General features: G+C 54.7%; 2 protein-coding genes across 2 annotated transcripts in view; one reads left to right on the top strand and one right to left on the bottom strand.

Annotated features, from left to right (window-relative positions):
* The first annotated feature begins 1,833 nt into the window (after nt 1-1,833).
* Nucleotides 1,834-10,009, top strand: NR1D1 (nuclear receptor subfamily 1 group D member 1). Its single transcript, XM_005584071.5, has 8 exons — nt 1,834-2,404; nt 5,074-5,409; nt 5,696-5,784; nt 5,888-6,032; nt 6,389-7,032; nt 7,356-7,541; nt 8,682-8,892; nt 9,520-10,009. Exons 1-8 carry the CDS (start codon nt 2,374-2,376, stop codon nt 9,717-9,719), a joined length of 1,842 nt encoding a protein of 613 aa, XP_005584128.1. The 5' UTR covers nt 1,834-2,373; the 3' UTR covers nt 9,720-10,009.
* Nucleotides 10,010-10,176: 167 nt separating this feature from the next.
* Nucleotides 10,177-22,389, bottom strand: part of THRA (thyroid hormone receptor alpha) — a 32,483-nt gene continuing 20,270 nt past the window's right edge. The window contains exons 5-9 of the mRNA XM_015437806.4: nt 22,051-22,198; nt 21,210-21,415; nt 19,182-19,328; nt 14,252-14,510; nt 10,177-13,555 (exon numbers count right to left, since the gene is read on the bottom strand). Coding sequence (XP_015293292.1) covers nt 13,305-13,555; nt 14,252-14,510; nt 19,182-19,328; nt 21,210-21,415; nt 22,051-22,198 — 1,011 coding nt within the window. The 3' untranslated portion in view covers nt 10,177-13,304. The remainder of the gene's footprint in view (nt 13,556-14,251; nt 14,511-19,181; nt 19,329-21,209; nt 21,416-22,050; nt 22,199-22,389) is intronic.

Here is a 22,389-nt window from a genome sequence, read left to right as displayed (position 1 = left end):
CTGCCTCAGCCTCCCAAGTAGCTGGGATTATAGGCGCCCGCCACCATGTCCGGCTAGTATTTTTGTATTTTTAGTAGAGATGGGGTTTCACCGTGTTGGCCAGGCTGGTCTCAAACTCCTGACCTCAGGTGATCTGCCCACTTCAGCCTCCCAAAATCCTGGGATTATAGGTGTGAGCCACTACCCCTGGCCTCCCATATTCTTTTTCTCTACCTTTTTGGTGACTTTCATGTTTCCCAGGCATCCATCAATACCATCCCAGGGGCTGCCTGTAGAGAAGGACTTTCTAGATGAAGAAAAACCTCCCTAGAAGCACTGGGCCTGGGGAAGCAGTTAGCAGGAGCAGCAGGTGGCTCAGGCTCCCTCTCCCTTCACTGCCTGAAGAAGTTTCCATCCGCTCCATGTCCCAAGCCCTCTAACATGATAGATCTCCTCTACTTGAGATCTGTTATTACTCATGGGACAGCTGCTCTGAAGGGAAATGCCGGTTTTTTTTTTTTTTTTTGAGACGGAGTCTCACTCTGTCCCCCAGGCTGGAGTGCAATGGAGTGCAATGGCAATCTCGTCTCACTGCAACCTCCGCCTCCCGGGTTCTAGGGATTCTCCTGCCTCAGCCTCCTAACTAGCTGGGATTACAGGTGCCTACCACCACATCTGCCTAATTTTTGTATTTTTAGTAGAGACGGAGTTTCACCATGTTGGTCAGGCTGGTTTTGAACTCCTGACCTCAAGTGATCCACCCGCCTCAGCCTCCCAAAGTGCTGCGATTACAGCCATAAGCCACCACGCCCAGCAATGCTGGCTGTTTCTAACCCCTGTTCAGTATTTCACTTGTTCATCTACCACCTCCCTGTTGGGGGTGGGCAGATGAAACTAGCAATGGACGTCTGACCTTGGGCCAGTCACTTCTCCTAAGCCTCCTGTTCCCCAATAGTAAAAAGAGGGAGGCTTAAGATGATCTACATGTTCCCCTCTGAGTAGTAATCTTCTGTGGAATTCATATTCTACCCTCCAGCACCGAGGGGCAAGGGTGTCACTCTGCCCCCACCCCCTGCCTCACATCTTGCTCATTACTTTAGGATCTCAAAGCACTTTCACTATTAGTTCCCCTCTGTTGTCCTTTTTATTTCCCAGACAAAGGGAAATGACTCACCCCAAAGTCAACTGGAGTGGGTGGAATGGTGTCATACAAGCAAACAGGGAGTCCCTACAGACATCCCTACCTCTGTGGCAACTCCTTCTCCTGGAGGTGTTCTCTCTAGGACGAGTAGAAGGGAAAGGGGGTCACATTTCCTTTCCTTCTCTGGACTTTGCCCCTAAGCAGAGGGCAGCCTAAGCTCCTGACTCCAGGGAAATCTCCCTCCCTGGCTTGTCTCTCTCCCGGTCACCAGTAACCTCAGGACGAGGTCAGTCCCGCAATCACGTGAAGCCCTCACGTTTGCAAGGTTTGCAGAAAGGGCGTCTTAGCTTTGATCTCCCAGAGAGCAGCCAAGCTTGCCAGTCCCTCCCCAGAAATTCACATGCCCCTGCCATACAGGCTTTCTAAACACGCCACCCTGACTCTTCAGCGCACCCCACCCCACTCTCAGCTCCTCCCAGGTCCCGGTAAGCGCTTTGCCAGGCAGAAAGAGGAAAGGCACGCAGTCCGCCCACTTTGTCAGTGCACTACAAATCCCGACAGTCTCGTCGTTGCGCAGGCGCACAGAGCTCAACGTGCCGGCTGTTGGAAAAGTGTGTCACTGGGGCACGAGGCGCTCCCTGGGATCACATGGTACCTGCTCCAGTGCCGCGTGCGGCCCGGGAACCCTGGGCTGTTGGCGCCTGCGCAGAGCCCTCTGTCCCAGGGAAAGGCTCGGGCAAAAGGCGGCTGAGATTGGCAGAGTGAAATATTACTGCCGAGGGAACGTAGCAGGGCACACGTCTCGCCTCTTTGCGACTCGGTGCCCCGTTTCTCCCCATCACCTACTTACTTCCTGGTTGCAACCTCTCTCTCTCTGGGACTTGTGCACTGGGAGCTCCAGATTCGCTACCCCGCAGCGCTGCGGAGTCGGCAGGCAGAGGCACCCCGTACGCTGCAGAGACCCGACGCTCCTTGCTACCTTCTAGCCAGAATTACTGCAGGCTAATTCCCCCTACACACTCTCTTTGCTCTTCCCATGCAAAGCAGAACTCCGTTGCCTCAACGTCCAACCCTTCTCCAGGGCTGCAGTCCGGCCACCCCAAGACCTTGCTGCAGGGTGCTTCGGATCCTGATCGTGAGTCGCGGGGTCCTCTCCCCGCCCTTAGCCAGTGCCCAGGGGGCAACAGCGGTGATCGCAACCTCTAGTTTGAGTCAAGGTCCAGTTTGAATGACCGCTCTCAGCCAGTGAAGACATGACGACCCTGGACTCCAACAACAACACAGGTACTGAGATTCCTTTACTATCATCTTTTTCCTGTCACTGTATTCCCACCTCCATCTACGCCTTATAACAAGAGGAACTTTGTAAGGGACCGGGGAGTCCCTTGGCCCGGAGATTTGCTAACATGCTGCGGGGCTTTAATGTGGGATTTCCAGAGTGACTTGTTCGGGCTGGGAATACTCTCAGAAACGCCCCATCACCACCCCTCAGAGTCCCAAAGCTCCCTTGAGCCTTGAATCCCGGGGCGGGTGGAAATGGAGAGGAGGTATGGGTGGTGAAGCGAAAAATTTAGGGGCACTGGGAGCTTTGGAACAGTGCCCCGAAACGGCCCCATCTGTCCACTACCTGCAGCTGTGGTATGCCTGGCCTCAGAAAACGGACCTCCTCCCCTCCTGTCTTCCCCCTCCTGTAGTTCCTGCAGGCGCGAGGGAATCTGAGAAGCAGTGGCTCGGGGCTCAGGGAAGGAGGGGCTGGGAGAATCGTTCGGATCTCACTGGGGAATCCTCAGTGACAGGAGGGAGCGACACTTGAGGAGTCCAGAGCGTGGTGCCCGGCCCGAGGGAGGGCACCTACAGGGCCCCGGCCACCGGGAGGGCTCACATGGCTCTAGAGCCGGGCCCACGTGCTGCGTTTGTTTTCATTCAGCAGAAGCCGTGGCCGCCACCCCATTGGTTGTTGCCTCCCGGCCTCGTTACATAATGAGCTCCGCCCCCCCAGTCACCCCGGCAACGCGTGTTCCCTTCTCCCCTCCCCTAGGTTGTCCTAGTCCTGCTAGCGTTCGGGGTCCAGCCCACGACCCGGTCGCCGGGGAGAGGCGGGGAGGAGGTGGGGCTACTGCTCTCGATTGACGGGAAGCAAGGAGGGCGGGGCCTCGAGTTCCGGGGTTCCTCGTTGGGGAGCCACGTGCGAGAGGCACACGTGGAGCGGGGACGTGAGGCCGGCTGAGGGCCCAGCTCCCGCCCTGCCCCGCCCCGCCGAGATCTGGGTGAAGCTGGGCTGACTCACCGCCCCCGCCTGCCTCCTTTTCCGGTCCGCCTGCCCGGCCCCCTCCTCCTCATCACCAAAACAAAGTAACATGGAGCCATCTCTGACCTCTCATGGCCTTCTGTTTTACATTCCCTAAAGAGACCTCACCCCTAACCACCCTTGTCGCTCCTTTCGCCTTCACTCTTATTTGCACCTACCTCACTGCACTTCATTTAGACTCAGCTTCCCCACATTCCAAATTCTCTGTTCTCCAAGCTTCTCTTTCCTTAGTTCTGCGAGCACTGTCTTACCCCCATCTCCACCAAACAAGCTGCAGTATGCCTACAAAGGGCTCCCCAAAGCAACTGCACCGCCCACTCATAGCTGAAATGATATTGTCCTTTTTTCTCATGAAAAGGAAAACTGAGACCCAAAGAGGGGAGTTGATGTTCTCTAGGTCACAAAATAAGTTGGTAGTGATGGGTCTAGACCTGGACCTAGACACTTTTGAGTGTGCTCCTCACTTCCACGTTGGAAGCCTCTGCATGAAGGTCTCACTCTCTTTTGGGGGATGGGTGGATGGGTGAACTAGGTCAACTTCATTTACCGCCACCTAATGATTCCATCCCCCACCTTAGCCCTGAAACCGTGGGAGCTGATCTGTTGTGCAACTATTTTCCAAGGAGCTGGGTTCACCCTGACCAACCTTGAGCTATTTTAGGGCCGCCCTGCCCAGTTTAGTGTGTGTCAGTGGGTGAGCAAGACATGTGCCTCTGCAGACACAGTGGCATGGCATGTGTCAGCTCACACGTGTCCTGGGATCCTCCCTTCTCCCACCCCGCCTGTGGCAGGCCAGTCTAGGTGCTTGGCAGAGGTGTGGCAGGCAGGTCACCTTTTTCTCCTGCTAATACCACGGGAGCACAGCCACCTCGTTGGCAATGTAACCAGAGGGTCAAAGTCCCTGAGTGGCCAGAGCCAAGGTCATTGTTACCAGGCTGAGATCTGAAGGGGGAATTTTAGAGCCCTAGGCTGGACAGTTTGTACAGTTTGTATTTCCACCTCCTGCAACTCGCACCGCGAAGTCCTTTCTGGACACAGAGATAGAGTCCACTGTGGCTCACTCTCTTAGAGGCCAGGGGAACCAGGCGGGCAGATTCCTTCCCTTCAGTTCCTTCAGAGAATATATCTCCCAGACTGGGGGGAATGTGATTGTCTTACTTTTGTAAGATTTGTATTCTTTCTACTATTAGCTAGCTATCTCTCCATGGTCCATGGTTTCATTCCTGGAATGGTCTCAGTATTAAAATCAGCAACTGGGTTTTTGTTTTTGGAGGACTGGGCACTTTGAATGGCGCTCAGCTGCCCATCCCCCAATCTTCAATTGACAACTAAGTCATTAGTTGCAGTCGATATTCCCAAGGAAGGCATATAGGGAAGGGGGCACATATGCGAGATGCCACAGGGGTCACGCCTCACATTCAAAGCAGAAGCTGAACGTGTCCTGCAAAGGGTTGTGGGTGTTGCTTGGCCATGCCATGTCTACTGTGTGTTGGGGAATTGTTTATTAACTCCAAGATTAGGGGCTCCACACGGTGAACTGAGTGGCCAGCAGTGTTTTGGGCAGACAGGTGGCGATGAGCACAGTGGCACCCTAGGTCCAGAGACATGGCGGCTGACACCCCCTTCCCTTTTGTTCTCCCTCCAGGTGGCGTCATCACCTACATTGGCTCCAGTGGCTCCTCCCCGAGCCGCACCAGCCCTGAATCCCTCTATAGTGACAACTCCAATGGCAGCTTCCAGTCCCTGACGCAAGGCTGTCCCACGTACTTCCCACCGTCCCCCACTGGCTCCCTCACTCAAGACCCAGCTCGCTCCTTTGGGAGCACTGCAGCCAGCCTGAGTGATGATGGCTCCCCTTCTTCCTCATCTTCCTCGTCGTCATCCTCCTCTTTCTATAATGGGAGCCCCCCAGGGAGTCTACAAGTGGCCATGGAGGACAGCAGCCGAGTGTCCCCCAGCAAGAGCAGCAGCAACATCACCAGTGAGTACTTTTCCAGCTGATTCGGGGGAAGGGAAGCAGGCCAGGGCCAGATTGGGAATGGGTTTTTATGTGACACCAGTCTCGCCAGGGCCTATTCTGGCTTCAGGGATTTCTCCTAGAGTGGCACCAGCCCCTCTTCAGCCCAGTCTTGTCACTCCAGTGCCCCTCAACACTGGAGTTCCTCCTTAGCTTTTCCCTCCCTGGATCTCCAGCCCAGAAAGCCTTCCACACCTCTGGCCACTCAGCCTGGCCTCTCCTGCTCACCTGCTGCCTGTCTCTTTCACAGAGTTGAATGGCATGGTGTTACTGTGTAAAGTGTGTGGGGACGTTGCCTCGGGCTTCCACTATGGCGTGCACGCCTGTGAGGGCTGCAAGGTGAGGCGGACTGGGGGTAAGGGCAGGGGCAGGTGGCCCCCTCCCCCTGGACACAGAGGCTCAGCCATGACGGAGGTGGTCACTAACCGCCCCTGCCCTCCAGGGCTTTTTCCGTCGGAGCATCCAGCAGAATATCCAGTACAAAAGGTGTCTGAAGAATGAGAATTGCTCCATCGTCCGCATCAATCGCAACCGCTGCCAGCAATGTCGCTTCAAGAAGTGTCTCTCCGTGGGCATGTCTCGAGACGGTGAGGCAGCATCCCCACATCCTCCCCCTTTTTTCCGCCCAAAGTTTCTGAATTAATCTTTCCCTTTAAAAAAGTCACAAATGGAGACACATCATACTGTGAATCACATTTGCACAGGGGATGTCCATCCTTCATTTGCTTGGGTCAACATACACTTCTATCCCATTGGTCCCTCGGGTCACCTCCTACCAACAATCCCTCCTAGGGAAACCCCCTTGATGGGCGTGGCCTTGCTGGTTTTAGTTTTGATGTGAAACCCCAAGCCTTCAGAGCCTTGCCCTTTCAGGAGGAAGGAAGGAAGAGAAGCACGTGAGTGTGGCTGAGAACTTCCTGACGCTGTTCTCATCCTGTTGCAGCTGTGCGTTTTGGGCGCATCCCCAAACGAGAGAAGCAGCGGATGCTTGCTGAGATGCAGAGTGCCATGAACCTGGCCAACAACCAGTTGAGCAGCCAGTGCCTGCTGGAGACTTCACCCACCCAGCACCCCACCCCAGGCTCCATGGGCCCCTCGCCACCCCCTGCTCCAGTCCCCTCACCCCTGGTGGGCTTCTCCCAGTTCCCACAACAGCTGACGCCTCCCAGATCCCCAAGCCCCGAGCCCACAGTGGAGGATGTGATATCCCAGGTGGCCCGGGCCCATCGAGAGATCTTCACCTACGCCCATGACAAGCTGGGCAGCTCACCTGGCAACTTTAATGCCAACCATGCATCAGGTAGCCCTCCAGCTACCACCCCGCATCGCTGGGAAAATCAGGGCTGCCCACCTGCCCCTAATGACAACAACACCTTGGCTGCCCAGCGTCATAACGAGGCCCTAAATGGTCTGCGCCAGGCCCCCTCCTCCTACCCTCCCACCTGGCCTCCCGGCCCTGCACACCACAGCTGCCACCAGTCCAACAGCAACGGGCACCGTCTATGCCCCACCCACGTGTATGCAGCCCCAGAAAGCAAGGCACCTGCCAACAATCCCCGGCAGGGTAACTCCAAGAATGTTCTGCTGGTAAGGGCGTGGGGGCGGGCGGGTGCGTTAAGAAGGTCGGGGGGGCTTGGCAGAATGGACTTAGTGGAAGGCAGCTGGGGGCTCCTGGAGGCTGAAGGTGGGGATAGCCTCTTCCCAGGAGAGAACATCTTGCCTTGCAGTCTGGGCTCTGCCTGGGAATCCCTGATCTCCACCTGGCACCTAATTGCTACTTTATCTGAAAGACCCATCCTCCAGGGCCACAGCCTCTAGCCCAGGCAGAATCTGGGGTCCAGCTCTGCTTGGGGCGTCCATCTGACCCAGCCTGGCTGACACTCGCGTCCCTCAATCTTTTCCTCCCGCAGGCATGTCCTATGAACATGTACCCGCACGGACGCAGTGGACGAACGGTGCAGGAGATCTGGGAAGATTTCTCCATGAGCTTCACACCCGCTGTGCGGGAGGTGGTAGAGTTTGCCAAGCACATCCCAGGCTTCCGTGACCTTTCTCAGCACGACCAAGTCACCCTGCTTAAGGCTGGCACTTTTGAGGTGAGTGACCATTTATGCTTCCTGTTTTTTTTGGTTGGTTGTTTTTTTGAGACAGAGTTTCGCTCATTGCCCAGGCTGGAGTGGAACGGTGCGACCTCCACTCACTGCAACCTCCAACTCCTGGGTTCAAGCGATTCTCCTACCTCAGCCTCCCGAGTAGCTGGGATTACAGGTGCCCGCCACCACACTTGGCTAATTTTTACATTTTTAGTAGAGACAGGGTTTCGCCATGTTGGCCAGGCTGGTCTCGAACTCCTGACCCCAGGTGATCCACCCGCCTTGGACTTCCAAAGTATTGGGATTACAGGCATGAGCCACTGTACCCAGCCACTTCCTGTTTTTGTTTTTGTTTTTTTTTTTTGAGACGGAGTCTCGCTCTGTCGCCCAGGCTGGAGTGCAGTGGCCGGATCTCAGCTCACTGCAAGCTCTGCCTCCCGGGTTTACGCCATTCTCCTGCCTCAGCCTCCCGAGTAGCTGGGACTACAGGCACCCGCCACCTCGCCCAGCTAGTTTTTTTGTACTATTTAGTAGAGACGGGGTTTCACCGTGTTTGCCAGGATGGTCTCGATCTCCTGACCTCGTGATCTGCCCATCTCGGCCTCCCAAAGTGCTGGGATTACAGGCTTGAGCCACCGCGCCCGGCCCACTTCCTGTTTTGACCTTGGGAAGGATCCAGCAGAAGGCCTTGGTGTCTGGGGTGGGCAGGACCTCTGAAAGGTTTTAGAACCCAGTATCTTTGTCCTTATAGCCTCTGATTGGTGGAAGGGGCTGAGCTGCTCCTGCTGCTGTCTCTGGATGGCTGGGACTTCTGTCATCTCAGCTGGAATTTAATCACAACCCATTACACTGAAATAATGCCTTGGGTACACTGTTGCCCCCATTCTAGACAAAAGCAAGTTAACTTTGGTGAATGCCTTGCCCAAGGTCACAGGTAATAACAAAGCTGACACTCAGATTCAGGCTTATTGGATCCCAAAGCCATCCTTCCACCTGGGCTCCCTCATTGCCCATTCAGAAACAACCCCCACTGTACTGAGAAATCGAAGGCAGCACCACTAAACCCTTTGGCAAACTACAGGGGCGATTTGGTCAGTGCTCCTCCCACCCCACCCAGGTTGACTGTTCCCACTCCCCCTCTAGGTGCTGATGGTGCGCTTTGCATCATTGTTTAACGTCAAGGACCAGACAGTGATGTTCCTAAGCCGCACCACCTACAGCCTGCAGGAGCTTGGTGCCATGGGCATGGGAGACCTGCTCAATGCCATGTTCGACTTCAGCGAGAAGCTCAACTCCCTGGCGCTTACCGAGGAGGAGCTGGGCCTCTTCACCGCGGTGGTGCTTGTCTCTGCAGGTAGGTCAGGCTCTCGCCTGACCCGGGGGAGGAGGCAGACGCAGTTCAATTCAACACACCTTTTATGGAGTACCTATTCTATGCCAGGCCCTGCACTGGGCACTGGGGATACAGACATGATTCAGACACAGTCTAGCTTGGGAAACAGACTCATGCCCGACTAATTATAAAACAGTGAGATAAGTGTCACAGTAGAAGCATGAACCAAGGAAGCACAGACAACTATTTCTGCCTGGGGGAGCTGGGGAAGGAGGTGACACTTGAGTTGGGGCCTCAAAGGACAAGTAAGATGTTGCCAGGCAGAGAAAGGGGGAAGGGCATCCCAGGCAGAGGGAACTACACAGCAAAAAGCAAGGGAGCCTGGCCACGTTCGGCCTGTTGAGGAAGGGAAGGTGGTCTTACAGGATGGGAGGTGACCAGCCCTGCTGAGCCCACGCTCCCAGCTTTCAGGCATCTGCTCTCGGGGCAGAGGCCTGTGAGAAGGTACGGCACTCCTTCTCCTTACCCATCGGCCCTCGGGGGGGGCTTCAGGGAGAGGCTGCATTGCCTGCCAGGTCCTCGCAGACCTCCGGTTCCTCGTCAGAGGAGCTCGGGGAGTCCGCCTCACTGCTGTCGTCTTCCCCACAGACCGCTCGGGCATGGAGAATTCCGCTTCGGTGGAGCAGCTCCAGGAGACGCTGCTGCGGGCTCTTCGGGCTCTGGTGCTGAAGAACCGGCCCTTGGAGACTTCCCGCTTCACCAAGCTGCTGCTCAAGCTGCCGGACCTGCGGACCCTGAACAACATGCATTCCGAGAAGCTGCTGTCCTTCCGGGTGGACGCCCAGTGACCCGCCCGGCCGGCCTTCTGCCGCTGCCCCCTTGTACAGAATCGAACTCTGCACTTCTCTCTCCTTTACGAGACGAAAAGGAAAAGCAAACCAGAATCTTATTTATATTGTTATAAAATATTCCAAGATGAGCCTCTGGCCCCCTGAGCCTTCTTGTAAATACCTGCCTCCCTCCCCCATCACCGAACTTCCCCCCCTCCCCTATTTAAACCACTCTCTCTCCCCCACAGCCCTCCCCTGGCCCCCTGATTTGTTCTGTTCCTGTCTCAAATCCAAGAGTTCACAGCTGAGCTGGCTTCTGTGGTGTGTGCTCGTTTGGGGGGTGGGGTGGAAATACTGCCAAGGCTGGGGGGGCCACCTCTCCATCTGGTCAGTTTGTGGGGTGGGTACTCTGCCAGCAGATGGGAGGATATAGGGAAACAGCACACAAGTCTAAGGGGGGTGCCCAAGGGGGTTATTTTCATCATATATTTATTACATAAATATATAGTAAAATAGACGAGCAACAATTACCATAAAAATATCTTTCTTTAAAATCCTGACCCAAAACACAACGGGGTGAAAAATCGCACATAACAGACATACTGATTGTCAATGTGGGGCAGGAGTAGGAGCCCCTCTAGTCACCCCTGCCGGTCCCACCCCTCCCTGGGGAAGAGACCTACCTCCTTCCCTGTGTCTGGCCACAACTCCCCTCCCCCCAGCCCAGCACCAGCTTCTCATACATTCAGTAGCGCCTCTGGGCAGTGTCCCCCTCCCCGCTGCCCAGGAGTTCCCAGGGCAGGAGTTACTGTCCTCCTTATGGACGGTGTCTCTGTCACACGCCCTGCCCTCTCCCAGCTCTGCAGACCCGCCACCAGGAGAAGGGGCAGGAGCTCCTCCCCCACCCTCCCCAAGTCTGAGCAGGGAGGAGGCTGGATGAGGTATGTGTGTTATGAGTGATGGGAGGGGCAATACTGAGATGGAGAGGCGGGTGGTGGGGGCGGGGTAGTGGTCATGGCTCTGGCACCCCCTTGTCCTGGCCTGGCCCCCTCGTCCTATTCCCAGCAACCCGTCCTCCCACCGATACTGCACCTGCTGCTCCACCCTGCCTGCCCTAGTGCCCCGGGCCAATACTGGGGGAGGCATGCTGAGCACCCACATCAAGGCCATCCCCCTCATTAGCACCAATGGCCCCCAGGAGAGGGCCCTGTCCCCCACTTCCACAGCAGGGACTGGGACAGCTGCCGCTCTAGAGCAGGTGCGTGGCACTCCTGAGTTGCCCTAGCTCCTCCCCTACCATGTGTACTCACTCACACATTCACGCAGAGGAACACACACATACACCCCACATCACCGAGGGGGAGGGGAATCACAGCTCATATGATTGGGGAGGGTAGGGGAGTCCCAAGTGCCTATAAGAGGCCAAGGCTCTTCAAGGCCTTTTCTCTGCCGTGTCCATGGCTGAGAATGGGGATGGAGGGGTTGGGGTGGGGATGGAGGGATGGGGAAGACAGCAGACAGGTCAGGAATTCCACTGGGCCCCCAGGCGTGGGAGGAAGGTACAAGAGGGCCTACCCATGGAACTGGAGTAATACAGGAATCAGTACTCCAGGAGAGAGAGAGGATAGAGACAAAGACAGCGCAGGCAGCCCGAGGCCCCAGCAGGGTGGGACAGGAACATGCACAGGTGACAGTGGGTGCTCCTCCAGGCCCTCCACCCCTGTTGGAACACCTGACCGATGGGGAAAGGACAGTGCCCTAACGGGCAGCATAGCATTGCCTTCCCATGTCCGTGTGTGCATGTACGTGTGTGTGTGTGTGTGTGTAGGGGGCTGTGGCAGGCTGAGAGTCAGGGTGGGGTGGCAGGTTCCCCACTGCTTAAGACATTTTTGCCCCAATAGTGCAAAGCGCAGGAAGCCCTGGCACCCCTCCCCCCACCCCCTGCCCCAATCCCCATGGCTTCCGGGGGCATCTGTGTCCACCCATCCATCCCTGCCGACATGCAGCCCTGAGCCCAGCGCCCTCTGGTCTGCTCTGTCCCACCCCCACCTCCTGCTCCCATGGGAGGACCACCTCCTCTCTCCCTCTCTCCCCTGAGGAGTGGGCGGCAGCCACAGGGAGGGGGAGGAGGGCAGCTCACCCAAGTGCAGACCAACAGAGCACCCTCACCAGGAGGGTGAGAGGGGCTCAAGCCAAAGTCCCTGAATTAGAGAAAAGAAGAGGGGAAGGGGTCCTGGGGCAGAGGGGCAGCTGGCCAAAAGAGCTTTAAAGAAAAAGGAGCACCGACCACCCCCTCCCATGGGGCCCCAACTAAGTGTCACTTATCTAAACACCCCCATTCCGATGCCTGCCCGCCCAGAGTTAGTGCAGTGAGTAGGAGCAGGGGAGAGGGCAGAGGTTAGAGAGAGCCCAGAAGACAGATGGGAAACAGGGAAACAGAGTGCTAAAAGGGTGGAGGGTTCTGGGAGACGCTCACGCACAGCCCTCCTGCCCTCCCCACCACCACCCAGTGCAGCAGCATCCGGTTTCTAGCTAATACTGCAGGATATGAGGAGGGTAGGAGCTGGAGCCACAGTTTTTCCTGGGTGGGTGCCAAGGTGTGGAAGGAGGAGGTGGATGGGGAGAGGCCCCTAGGGCTGGGCACTTAAAGGGGAGCTGTGTGGGCAGCAGGGCAGGCTGGTGAGGGGCCAGCTGGCATCCAGCGTGAGAGGTAGATGGAACTCAGCGGGCACGAGTGGCAGAAAGCGAGGACATACTAGGGTTGGGGGGTGCCAAAGGGGCACAGAGGGTGGGGTACGGCAAGGGGGGTGGCCAGGACCCTGTTGTGTTAACTCACAGCTCTGATCGGCAGCCCTACCCTTGGGGCTCTGGTGTGGGGGCATTCCTCTCTGATGTGGGGGAAGGAGGGCAGCTCACAAAGTGCATGGGGTGGTAAAGGGGGGGGTCTCTCCCCTCTGGTCAGCCTCAGTTAATAACTTAATATCATCTCTCTCTATCGCTCGCTCTCTCTTTTTCGTATTTTTCTCTCTGTCTAGTTTTTCTTCATTTGTCTTCTCCCCTTGCTTGGTTTCCAAAGTGCAGTTAGAATGACTATAAATTTTAACCTCCAGGGGAGGAGCCAAGCCAAGCGGTTCTTTGCACCCAGGCATCTGGGGAAGTAGAGAGGCCCTCAGCCTGGAGGGGAGACCTAGGCCAAGGAACTGGGTGGGGGCTCTCTCTTGTGTGTGTAGGGCGTGAGTTGAGGGCACCTTCCCCCAGCCCACATTCCTCCTTCCCCTACAGTCAAGGTGGCTTGTCTCCTCTCAGTCCTCCCACCCTTCCCCTACCTTCTGAGAGGACGGGGTCCTGGGAACTGCAGGACACGGCTCCCCCAGCCTCCCACACTGTCCTTTCCATAGCAAGTTCATTTGTTTGCCCTGTCCCAGGGCTGGAGGTCTGAGGAGGGACCTGGGCAGTGCGGGTGTGTGTGTGGGAGCTGAATCTATCCAAGGACGAGAGGAAGGAGAGAAGGGGTGTGGGGGGGTCTCCCTCAGCCCCCAGCTCTGCCCCTTCTCTCCAGGCTCCTCCCCACCAGCTCCGCACACCCTCTGGCCGCCTGAGGCTTTAGACTTCCTGATCCTCAAAGACCTCGAGGAAGAGTGGGGGGAAGAGTTCGGTGGGGCACTCGACTTTCATGTGGAGGAAGCGGCTGGCGTGGCAGGCCCCGATCATGCGGAGGTCAGTCACCTTCATCAGCAGCTTGGGCCAGAAGTGCGGAATGTTGTGTTTGCGGTGGTTGACGTAGTGCTCGAACGCCAGCAGGTACGCCTCCTGACTCTTCTCTATCTTGTCCACACACAGCAGGCCCGAGCGGTCTGTGGGAGAAGAGGGGCGTGAGGGGCGTGGGGTCGGCAGAAGGCGTGGAGGTGGGGAGGGTGAGGTGTGGGGCGGGGGAAGAAAGGACTAGAGGGGAGATAGAAGCGGAGAGGATGGGGGAGGGGAGGGGAGAAGCTCCCCCTGAGGGACATGGGCAGGAGAAGCGCAGGCAGAGGGAGGCAGCTGGGAAGTGGAGAGGGCCAGGGGGGAGCTGGGGGGATGGGGCAACGCAAGGAGGACAGAGGGACAGGCCGGGGGCTGGGGCAGAGAGAGGAGCCTTGGAGAGGGGAGGACTGGGGTTGGTGGTTAGAGAGGCAGGGTGCTGATGGGGGTAGGGAGGGGACCGAGGGGTAAGAGATGGGACTAGGGGACAGAGGAGGGATGGGGGATGGAAGGTGGTTGAGAACAAAGTGGGGAGTGGGGAACAAAGGGGAATGCAAGTGACAGAGGATGGGGGCAGAGAGGAGGAAGGAAACAAAGACAGGAAAATGCACAGAACAGGGATGGGGAGGCAAGGGGAACAAGTGAGAAGTAGGTGGGTGACAGAGCAAGGGACAGGGGACAGGGGATGGCCTAGGTGACAGAGAGGTAGCCCGGAAGAAGATTCAGGAGGGAGTTGAGCAACAGGCCCAGGGTCCAGCCAATCTCTGGGACCCCTGGAAGCTTCTGAGCCCTCCCGGCCAATCAGCAGGTACCTGTTGACATTAGCAGCACAGCCTGCAGCAGAGCCACTTCCGTGTCATCCAGGTTAAAGGCAGAGAGTGACTTGCCCAGTTCAAAGATGGCGTCGGAGACTACGCCCAGGCCACCATTCTTGAGCTGCTCCCGCTTGACGGCCATCTCCCCACTCAGCGTCAGGGTGTCACTCTCAGGGTCGTAGCGGACAGCCGCCCGCAGGGACATGATCTCCATGCAGCACCCCTTCAGGAGGATGATCTGGTCTTCGCAAGGCAGCTGTGGAGAGGCAGGGCCACAGGAGCACTCAGCATACCCCTCCCCGTGTCCTTGAGTCTCCCCTAGAGTGTCCTCCGGGAGCAGTGAGGCGGGCGAGGCCCCCATGGACCCTGAACGGCTGACCTTGTGTTGGGCCACATGCATGCCCTATTTCATTTAAGCCTCACAATTATGCCTGTGAGACCCAGCATGGTGGCTCATGACTATAATGCCAGCACTTTGGGAGGCCAAGGTGGGCGGATCACTTGAGGTCAGGAGTTCGAGACCAGCCTGGCCAACATACATGGTGAAACTCCATCTCTACTAAAAATACAAAATTAGTTGGGCATGGTGGCACACGCCTGCAGTCCCAGCTACTCGAGAGGCTAAGGCAGGAGAATTGCTTGAACTCAGGAGGTGGAGGTTGCAGTGAGTGCAAATCATGTCACTGCACTCCAGCCTGGGCGATGGAACGAGACTCCGTCTCAAAAAAGAAAAAAAAAATTATGCCTGTGAGTTAGTGCCCATCATTATCCCCAGCCCACTCCAGATGAGAACACTGAGGCACAGGGGATGGAGGTAACTCGCCCCAGGTCACATGGCTAGTAGGGCAGCCTGTCTCCAGCACTAGTGCTCTGGAAAATGAGAACTTTCAGGCTGCCTGGAGTTGGGTGGCCGCATAGACTTGAGGGATGAGGGGCTTCGGAGGGGAGCACTTGGAGCTGGCTGACTTCTTAGGGCAGTTAGACCTTGGTGTGTCTGTGTGCTGGGTGTGTATGTGTCTGTGTGTATCTGTATACGTGTGTCTGTGTGCTGTGTGTGTGTGCTGGGAGGGTGTGTCTGTGTATGTATTTGCATGTTTCTGTACTAGGTGTGTGTGTGTGTGTACGTATCTGTGTCTGTATGCTATGTGTGTGTCTCCGTGTGTGTGTGGGGGGTGTGAATGTGCCTGTGTACTAGGTGTATGTGTGTCTATATGTGTGTGTGTGTGCTGGGTGTATGTGTGTCTGTGTGTCTGTGCTAGGGGTGTGTGTGTGCGCGCTAGGTGTGTGTCTGTGTCTGTGTGCTAGGTGTGTATCTGTGTATGTGTTTGTGTGTATGCCTATATGCTGTGTGTGTCTGTGTGTGTCTGTATCTATGTGTGTGTCTGTGTGCTAGGTTGTGTGTGTGCCTGTGTGCTGGGTGTGTGTGTGTGCTAGGTGTATATGTGTGTGTGTGTCTGTGTGAGCAGAGGATAGACCAGAGCCAGAGCTCCAAGTCAGCTAATAATAACAATGGTAACAGCTAGGTGTATATGTGTGTGTGTGTGCGCACGCTGGATGTGTGTGTCTGTATGTGTCTCTGTGTGTGTGTCTATGTATCTGTGTGTCTGTTTGCTAGGTGTGTGTGTGTGTGCCTGCATGCTGGGTGTGTGTGTGTGTCTGTGTGCTAGGTGTAATGTCTGTGTGTGTCGATGTATCTGTGTGTGTGTGTGCTACGTGTGTGTGTGTGTGCGCCTGTATGCTGGGTATGTGTGTCTGTGTATGTATCTGTGTGCTAGGTGTGTGTCTGTGTATGTGTCTACATGTGTGCCTGTGTGCTGGGTGTATGTGTGTGTGTGTGTGTATGTATCTGTGTGCTAAGTGTCTGTGTGTGTGTGTCTTCATGTGTGCCTGAGTGCTGGGTGTATGTGTATATGTGTGTGTGTGTGTATGTATCTGTGTGCTAGGTGTGTATGTATGTGTCTGCATGTGTGCCTGAGTGCAGGGTGTATGTGCATATGTGTGTGTGTGTGTATCTGTGTGTTCGGTGTGTGTGTCTATGTATCTGCATGTGTGCCTGAGTGCTGGGTGTATATGTGTGTGTCTGTGTGTCTGTGTATGTATCTGTGTGCTAGGTGTGTGTGTCTGTGTCTGCATGTGTGCCTGAGTGCTGGGCGTATGTGTATATGTGTGTGTTTGTGTCTGTGTATGTATCTGTGTGCTAGGTGTGTGTGTCTGCACGTGTGCCTGAGTGCTGGGTGTATGTGTATATGTGTGTGTCTGTGTATGTGTATGTATCTGTGTGCTAGGTGTGTGTGTCTGTGTATGTATCTGCATGTGTGCCTCAGTGCTGGGTGTATGTGTATATGTGTGTGTCTGTGTATGTATCTGTGTGCTAGGTGTGTGTGTCTGTGTATGTATCTGCACGTGTGCCTGAGTGCTGGGTGTATGTGTATATGTGTGTGTCTGTGTATGTATCTGTGTGCTAGGTGTGTGTGTCTGTGTATGTGCACGTGTGCCTGAGTGCTGGGTGTATGTGTATATGTGTGTGTCTGTGTTTGTGTATGTATCTGTGTGCTAGGTGTGTGTGTCTGTGTATGTGTCTGCATGTGTGCCTGAGTGCTGGGTGTATGTGTATATGTGTGTGTCTGTGTATGTATCTGTGTGCTAGGTGTGTGTGTCTGTGCATGTATCCGCACGTGTGCCTGAGTGCTGGGTGTATGTGTATATGTGTGTGTCTGTGTATGTATCTGTGTGCTAGGTGTGTGTGTCTGCATATGTATCTGCACGTGTGCCTGAGTGCTGGGTGTATGTGTATATGTGTGTGTCTGTGTGTCTGTGTGTGTATCTGTGTGCTAGGTGTGTGTGTCTGCATATGTATCTGCACGTGTGCCTGAGTGCTGGGTGTATGTGTATATGTGTGTGTCTGTGTGTCTGTGTGTGTATCTGTGTGCTAGGTGTGTGTGTCTGCGTATGTATCTGCACGTGTGCCTGAGTGCTGGGTATATGTGTACATGTGTGTGTCTGTGTGTCTGTGTATGTATCTGTGTGCTAGGTGTGTGTGTCTGTGCATGTATCCGCACGTGTGCCTGAGTGCTGGGTGTATGTGTATATGTGTGTGTCTGTGTATGTATCTGTGTGCTAGGTGTGTGTGTCTGTGTATGTATCTGCACGTGTGCTTGAGTGCTGGGTGTATGTGTATATGTGTGTGTCTGTGTTTGTGTATGTATCTGTGTGCTAGGTGTGTGTGTCTGCACGTGTGCCTGAGTGCTGGGTGTATGTGTATATGTGTGTGTCTGTGTATGTATCTGTGTGCTAGGTGTGTGTGTCTGTGTATGTATCTGCACGTGTGCCTGAGTGCTGGGTGTATGTGTATATGTGTGTGTCTGTGTATGTATCTGTGTGCTAGGTGTGTGTGTCTGCATATGTATCTGCACGTGTGCCTGAGTGCTGGGTGTATGTGTATATGTGTGTGTCTGTGTGTCTGTGTGTGTATCTGTGTGCTAGGTGTGTGTGTCTGCGTATGTATCTGCACGTGTGCCTGAGTGCTGGGTGTATGTGTATATGTGTGTGTCTGTGTATGTATCTGTGTGCTAGGTGTGTGTGTCTGTGCATGTATCCGCACGTGTGCCTGAGTGCTGGGTGTATGTGTATATGTGTGTGTCTGTGTATGTATCTGTGTGCTAGGTGTGTGTGTCTGTGTATGTGTCTGCATGTGTGCCTGAGTGCTGGGTGTATGTGTATATGTGTGTGTCTGTGTGTGTATCTGTGTGCTAGGTGTGTGTGTCTGCACGTGTGCCTGAGTGCTGGGTGTATGTGTATATGTGTGTGTCTGTGTATGTATATGTGTGCTAGGTGTGTGTGTCTGCGTATGTATCTGCACGTGTGCCTGAGTGCTGGGTGTATGTGTATATGTGTGTGTCTGTGTGTCTGTGTGTGTATCTGTGTGCTAGGTGTGTGTGTCTGCGTATGTATCTGCACGTGTGCCTGAGTGCTGGGTATATGTGTACATGTGTGTGTCTGTGTGTCTGTGTATGTATCTGTGTGGTAGGTGTGTGTGTCTGTGTATGTATCCGCACGTATGCCTGAGTGCTGGGTGTATGTGTATATGTGTGTGTCTGTGTATGTATCTGTGTGCTAGGTGTGTGTGTCTATGTGTCTGCACGTGTGCCTGAGTGCTGGGTGTATGTATACATGTGTGTGTCTGTGTGTCTGTGTATATATCTGTGTGCTGGGTGTGTGTGTCTGTGTATGTATCTGCACGTGTGCCTGAGTGCTGGGTGTATGTGTATATGTGTGTGTCTGTGTGTCTGTGTATCTGTGTGCTGGGTGTGTGTATCCGCACGTGTGCCTGAGTGCTGGGTGTATGTGTATATGTGTGTGTCTGTGTGTCTGTGTGTGTATCTGTGTGCTAGGTGTGTGTGTCTGCATATGTATCTGCACGTGTGCCTGAGTGCTGGGTGTATGTGTATATGTGTGTGTCTGTGTGTCTGTGTGTGTATCTGTGTGCTGGGTGTGTGTATCCGCACGTGTGCCTGAGTGCTGGGTGTATGTATACATGTGTGTGTCTGTGTGTCTGTGTATGTATCTGTGTGCTGGGTGTGTGTGTCTGTGTATGTGTCTGCACGTGTGCCTGAGTGCTGGGTGTATGTGTATATGTGTGTGTGTGTATGTATCTGTGTGCTAGGTGTGTGTGTCTGTGTATGTGTCTGCACGTGTGCCTGAGTGCTGGGTGTATGTGTATATGTGTGTATATGTGTGTGTGTGTATGTATCTGTGTGCTAGGTGTGTCTGTGTCTGTGTCTGCATGTGTGCCTGTGTGCTGAGTGTGTGTTGACCTACGGGAATTGCTCCTTGTCCAGAGAGCCTCAGATGAGCCTGTGCTGGGTGACCGGGGGAGAAGGTTTCCCTCCAGCACAGCACCACGTCTCTCCTCCCTTCTGCCACTCACCTCGGAGAACATGGGCAGTTTTTTGGCAAAGTCCACCACACGGGTGATGGCCGGGGTGATGATCTTGGTAAACTCGCTGAAGGCTTCCAGGTCCACCTTGTCTCCGTCCGGCATGGAGACGATGGGTGACTGGCCAATGTCATCGGGCTAGAGAGAAAGACAGGGGTCAGCTGGGGCTGCAGACCCCTTTCAGCCTCTCACTGAGGCTGCCTGCCCACCAGGGGGAGCTCCAAGGCAGCTTGGGGAAGAAGGGCCGCAAGTGCCTGAGTCCCAGCCCCAAAGCTTTTCCTTCACCTTGAGCAGAGGATAGACCAGAGCCAGAGTCAGCTAATAATAACAATGGTAACAACAGTAGTAGCAGCTATAATGACTAAATACTTAATATATGATCAGGCATCAGGCTACATGTTTTACATGTCTTATTTCATCCTGACCGTAATCCTAAAAGGAATAATTATAATAATCACCATTTCACAGATGTGGAAACTAAGGCACGGGGCAGCTAAGTAATAAGGTTAAAGTCATATGACCAGCAAGTGGTAGGACCAGGGTTTGAACTTGGGCAGTCTGACTGCTGACTGTTATACATCTGCTTGGAATCAGAGCCCATGCCCTTAACAGTGCACTGTGCCACCCTCTGGCATGCTCCACCATGAACCAGGAGCTGGTTTTCTGCCTTCCTTCACCACACAGAGTCAACTGTCCATCTCCTCCCAAACCGACCACTTTTTTTTTGAGAGAGGGTCTTGCTCTGTTGCCTGGGCTGGAGTGCAGTGGTATAATCATGGCTTACTGCAGCCTCGACCTCCTGGGCTTAGGGGACCCTCCTGCCTCAGCCTCCCGAGTACCTGGGACCACAGGCACACACCACCATGCCCAGCTAATTTTAAAATTATCTGTAGAGAGGCTGAGCACAGTAGTTCACACTTGTAATCCCAGCACTTTGGGAGGCCAAGGCAGGCAGATTACCTGAGGTTGGGAGTTCCAGACAAGCCTGACCAACATAGAGAAACACCATCTCTACTAAAAATACAAAATTAGCCAGGCATGGTGGCGCATGCCTGTAATCCCAGCTATTTGGGAAGTTGAGGCAGAAGAATCGCTTGAAGCTGGGAGATAGAGGTTGCGGCAAACCAAGATTGCGCCACTGCATTTCAGCCTGGGCAACAAGAGCAAAACTCCATCTCAAAAAAAAAAAAAAAAAATTATTCGTAGAGGCTAGGCATGGTGGCTCACACCTTGTAATCTCAGCACTTTGGGAGGCCAAGGCAGGCAGATCACTTGAGATCAGGAGTTCAAGACCGGCCTGGCCAACATGGTGAAACCCTGTCTCTACTAAAAATACAAAAATTAGCCAGACATGGTGGCGGCTGCCTGTAATCCCAGCTACTCAGGAGACTAAGGTGGCAGAATCGCTGAACCCAGGAAGCAGAGGTTGCGGTGAGCCGAGATCATGCCACTGCACTCTAGCCTGGGTGAGAGTGAGACTCCATACCAAAAAAAAAAAAATTATTCATAGAGGTGGGATCTCTGTATGTTACCCAGATGAACTCCTGGGCTCAAGCGATCCTCCCACCTTGGTCTCACAAATTGCTGGGATTACAGGCACGAGCCATTGCATCTGGTCCTGAACTAATCATTTACTTAGCCACTAGCTTGACCAGGGCCTAACACAATGCCTGGCACCCAGCAGGCACTCAAAAATACTGTGACATAACTGTATCCTTACCCTCTCCTCCCAGTCACTAGGGGCAGGAAAAAGAAGCAAGGTCACCCTTGCTCCCTGGAAATTCAATGAGGAAGGCAAGGCCCTGTCCTCATGGAGCTCCCAATTGGATGGAGTAGACAGGGTCCAGACAGCAAGGACACAAACGCAAGTGTATAAAATCTGGACAGCAAAAGTGGGAAGAGTATGTATTTTGGGTTGGATTACACTAAGAAGACTTCCTGGAGGAGACAGGACTCTGAGCTCACTCTCCTCTCCCTGCCACCTGGCTGCTGCTCTCCCCATGCCCCCTTTCTCCTTACCAGGAATTTCCGCCTCTGTTTCCAATGGCTGCCCTGGGCATTGGTGCTGCGATGGGCCTCTGTGGCAATGTGGATCAGATCCCACTCTTCAGGAGTGGGTTCTGGTCGCTGCTGCAGTGATCGGATCATCTCCTCCTTCCGCCGCCGCTCCCGGTTCTGCTCAATCAGCTTACGCTTGGCCACCCGCTTCGAGTCATCTAGAACCACTGTCAACAGATAGGCACAAGGTCCGATGCATGGCACCCTCCATCCCCTTTCCATAATGCTCCCGGAAACTATTCTTCCTAGAGTACAGGTTAGGGAAACCGAGGGCCATGGAGGCTAAGTGACTTCCCAAATCACCTAGCAGTTGGGCAGCACAACCTGGATCATGATTAATCCCCGGGACCATGTCAATAACAGTTTGGGCTGATCCAGATGAATATCATGTTCTGGTCTATCGGGTTATGGTGATGGTGGTTACTCCAAGATCCTGCCACCCAATCCCCAGCCAATGGAAAATGCCCTGTCTCATCTAGGAGTGGGGTGCCTTCGCTGGGAGTCAAGAACAATGTGCTAGAGTGGGTGCCCAGGAGCTCTTTCTACCAAACAACTCCTCTAAGGCCCTCGAGTGTTGTAAGGCAGGTAGGCACTGGGGCCCACACAGGGATCCTGTTTCCTTTGACGCAGGAAGAAGGGCAGCAGGAACCAAGACACTGAACCTTCTGCCCTCAGCCTGACCTAGACTGGATTGCCACTCTGCCCTGTGGGCCCTGAGGGCACGCTGGAAGGGAGCTGCCCTCCTGGAACTCATCCCCACCCCAGGCCACCTGGCTCTATTCCCCCCACCCGGGCCCCTTACAGTCCATGGCCATGCCCACGGCGATGCACTTCTTGAAGCGGCACAGCTGGCACTGATTTCGGGTGATCTTGTCAATGACACAGCAGCTGTCATATTTGCAGGAATAAGTGGGATGGAGGTTCTTCTGGATTGTGCGGCGAAAGAAGCCCTGGGGTAGGGGGAGATGGAGCAGGCTGTGATCATGACATGGCTTCCCCTTTCTGAACCAACCATGCAGTTTACTGGGGGTCAGGGGTGGAGAGCAAGGTAAGATGAGTGAGGGGACCTGGCATCCTCCTGACACCACAAGTCCAAGATTACTGGGCTTGAGGACCTGAGAAATACATGCCCTCAGCCCCA

Source organism: Macaca fascicularis, chromosome 16 (genome assembly GCF_037993035.2).
Source record: "Macaca fascicularis isolate 582-1 chromosome 16, T2T-MFA8v1.1".
NCBI lineage: Eukaryota > Metazoa > Chordata > Mammalia > Primates > Cercopithecidae > Macaca > Macaca fascicularis.
This window is presented reverse-complemented; position numbering and strand designations above follow the sequence as displayed.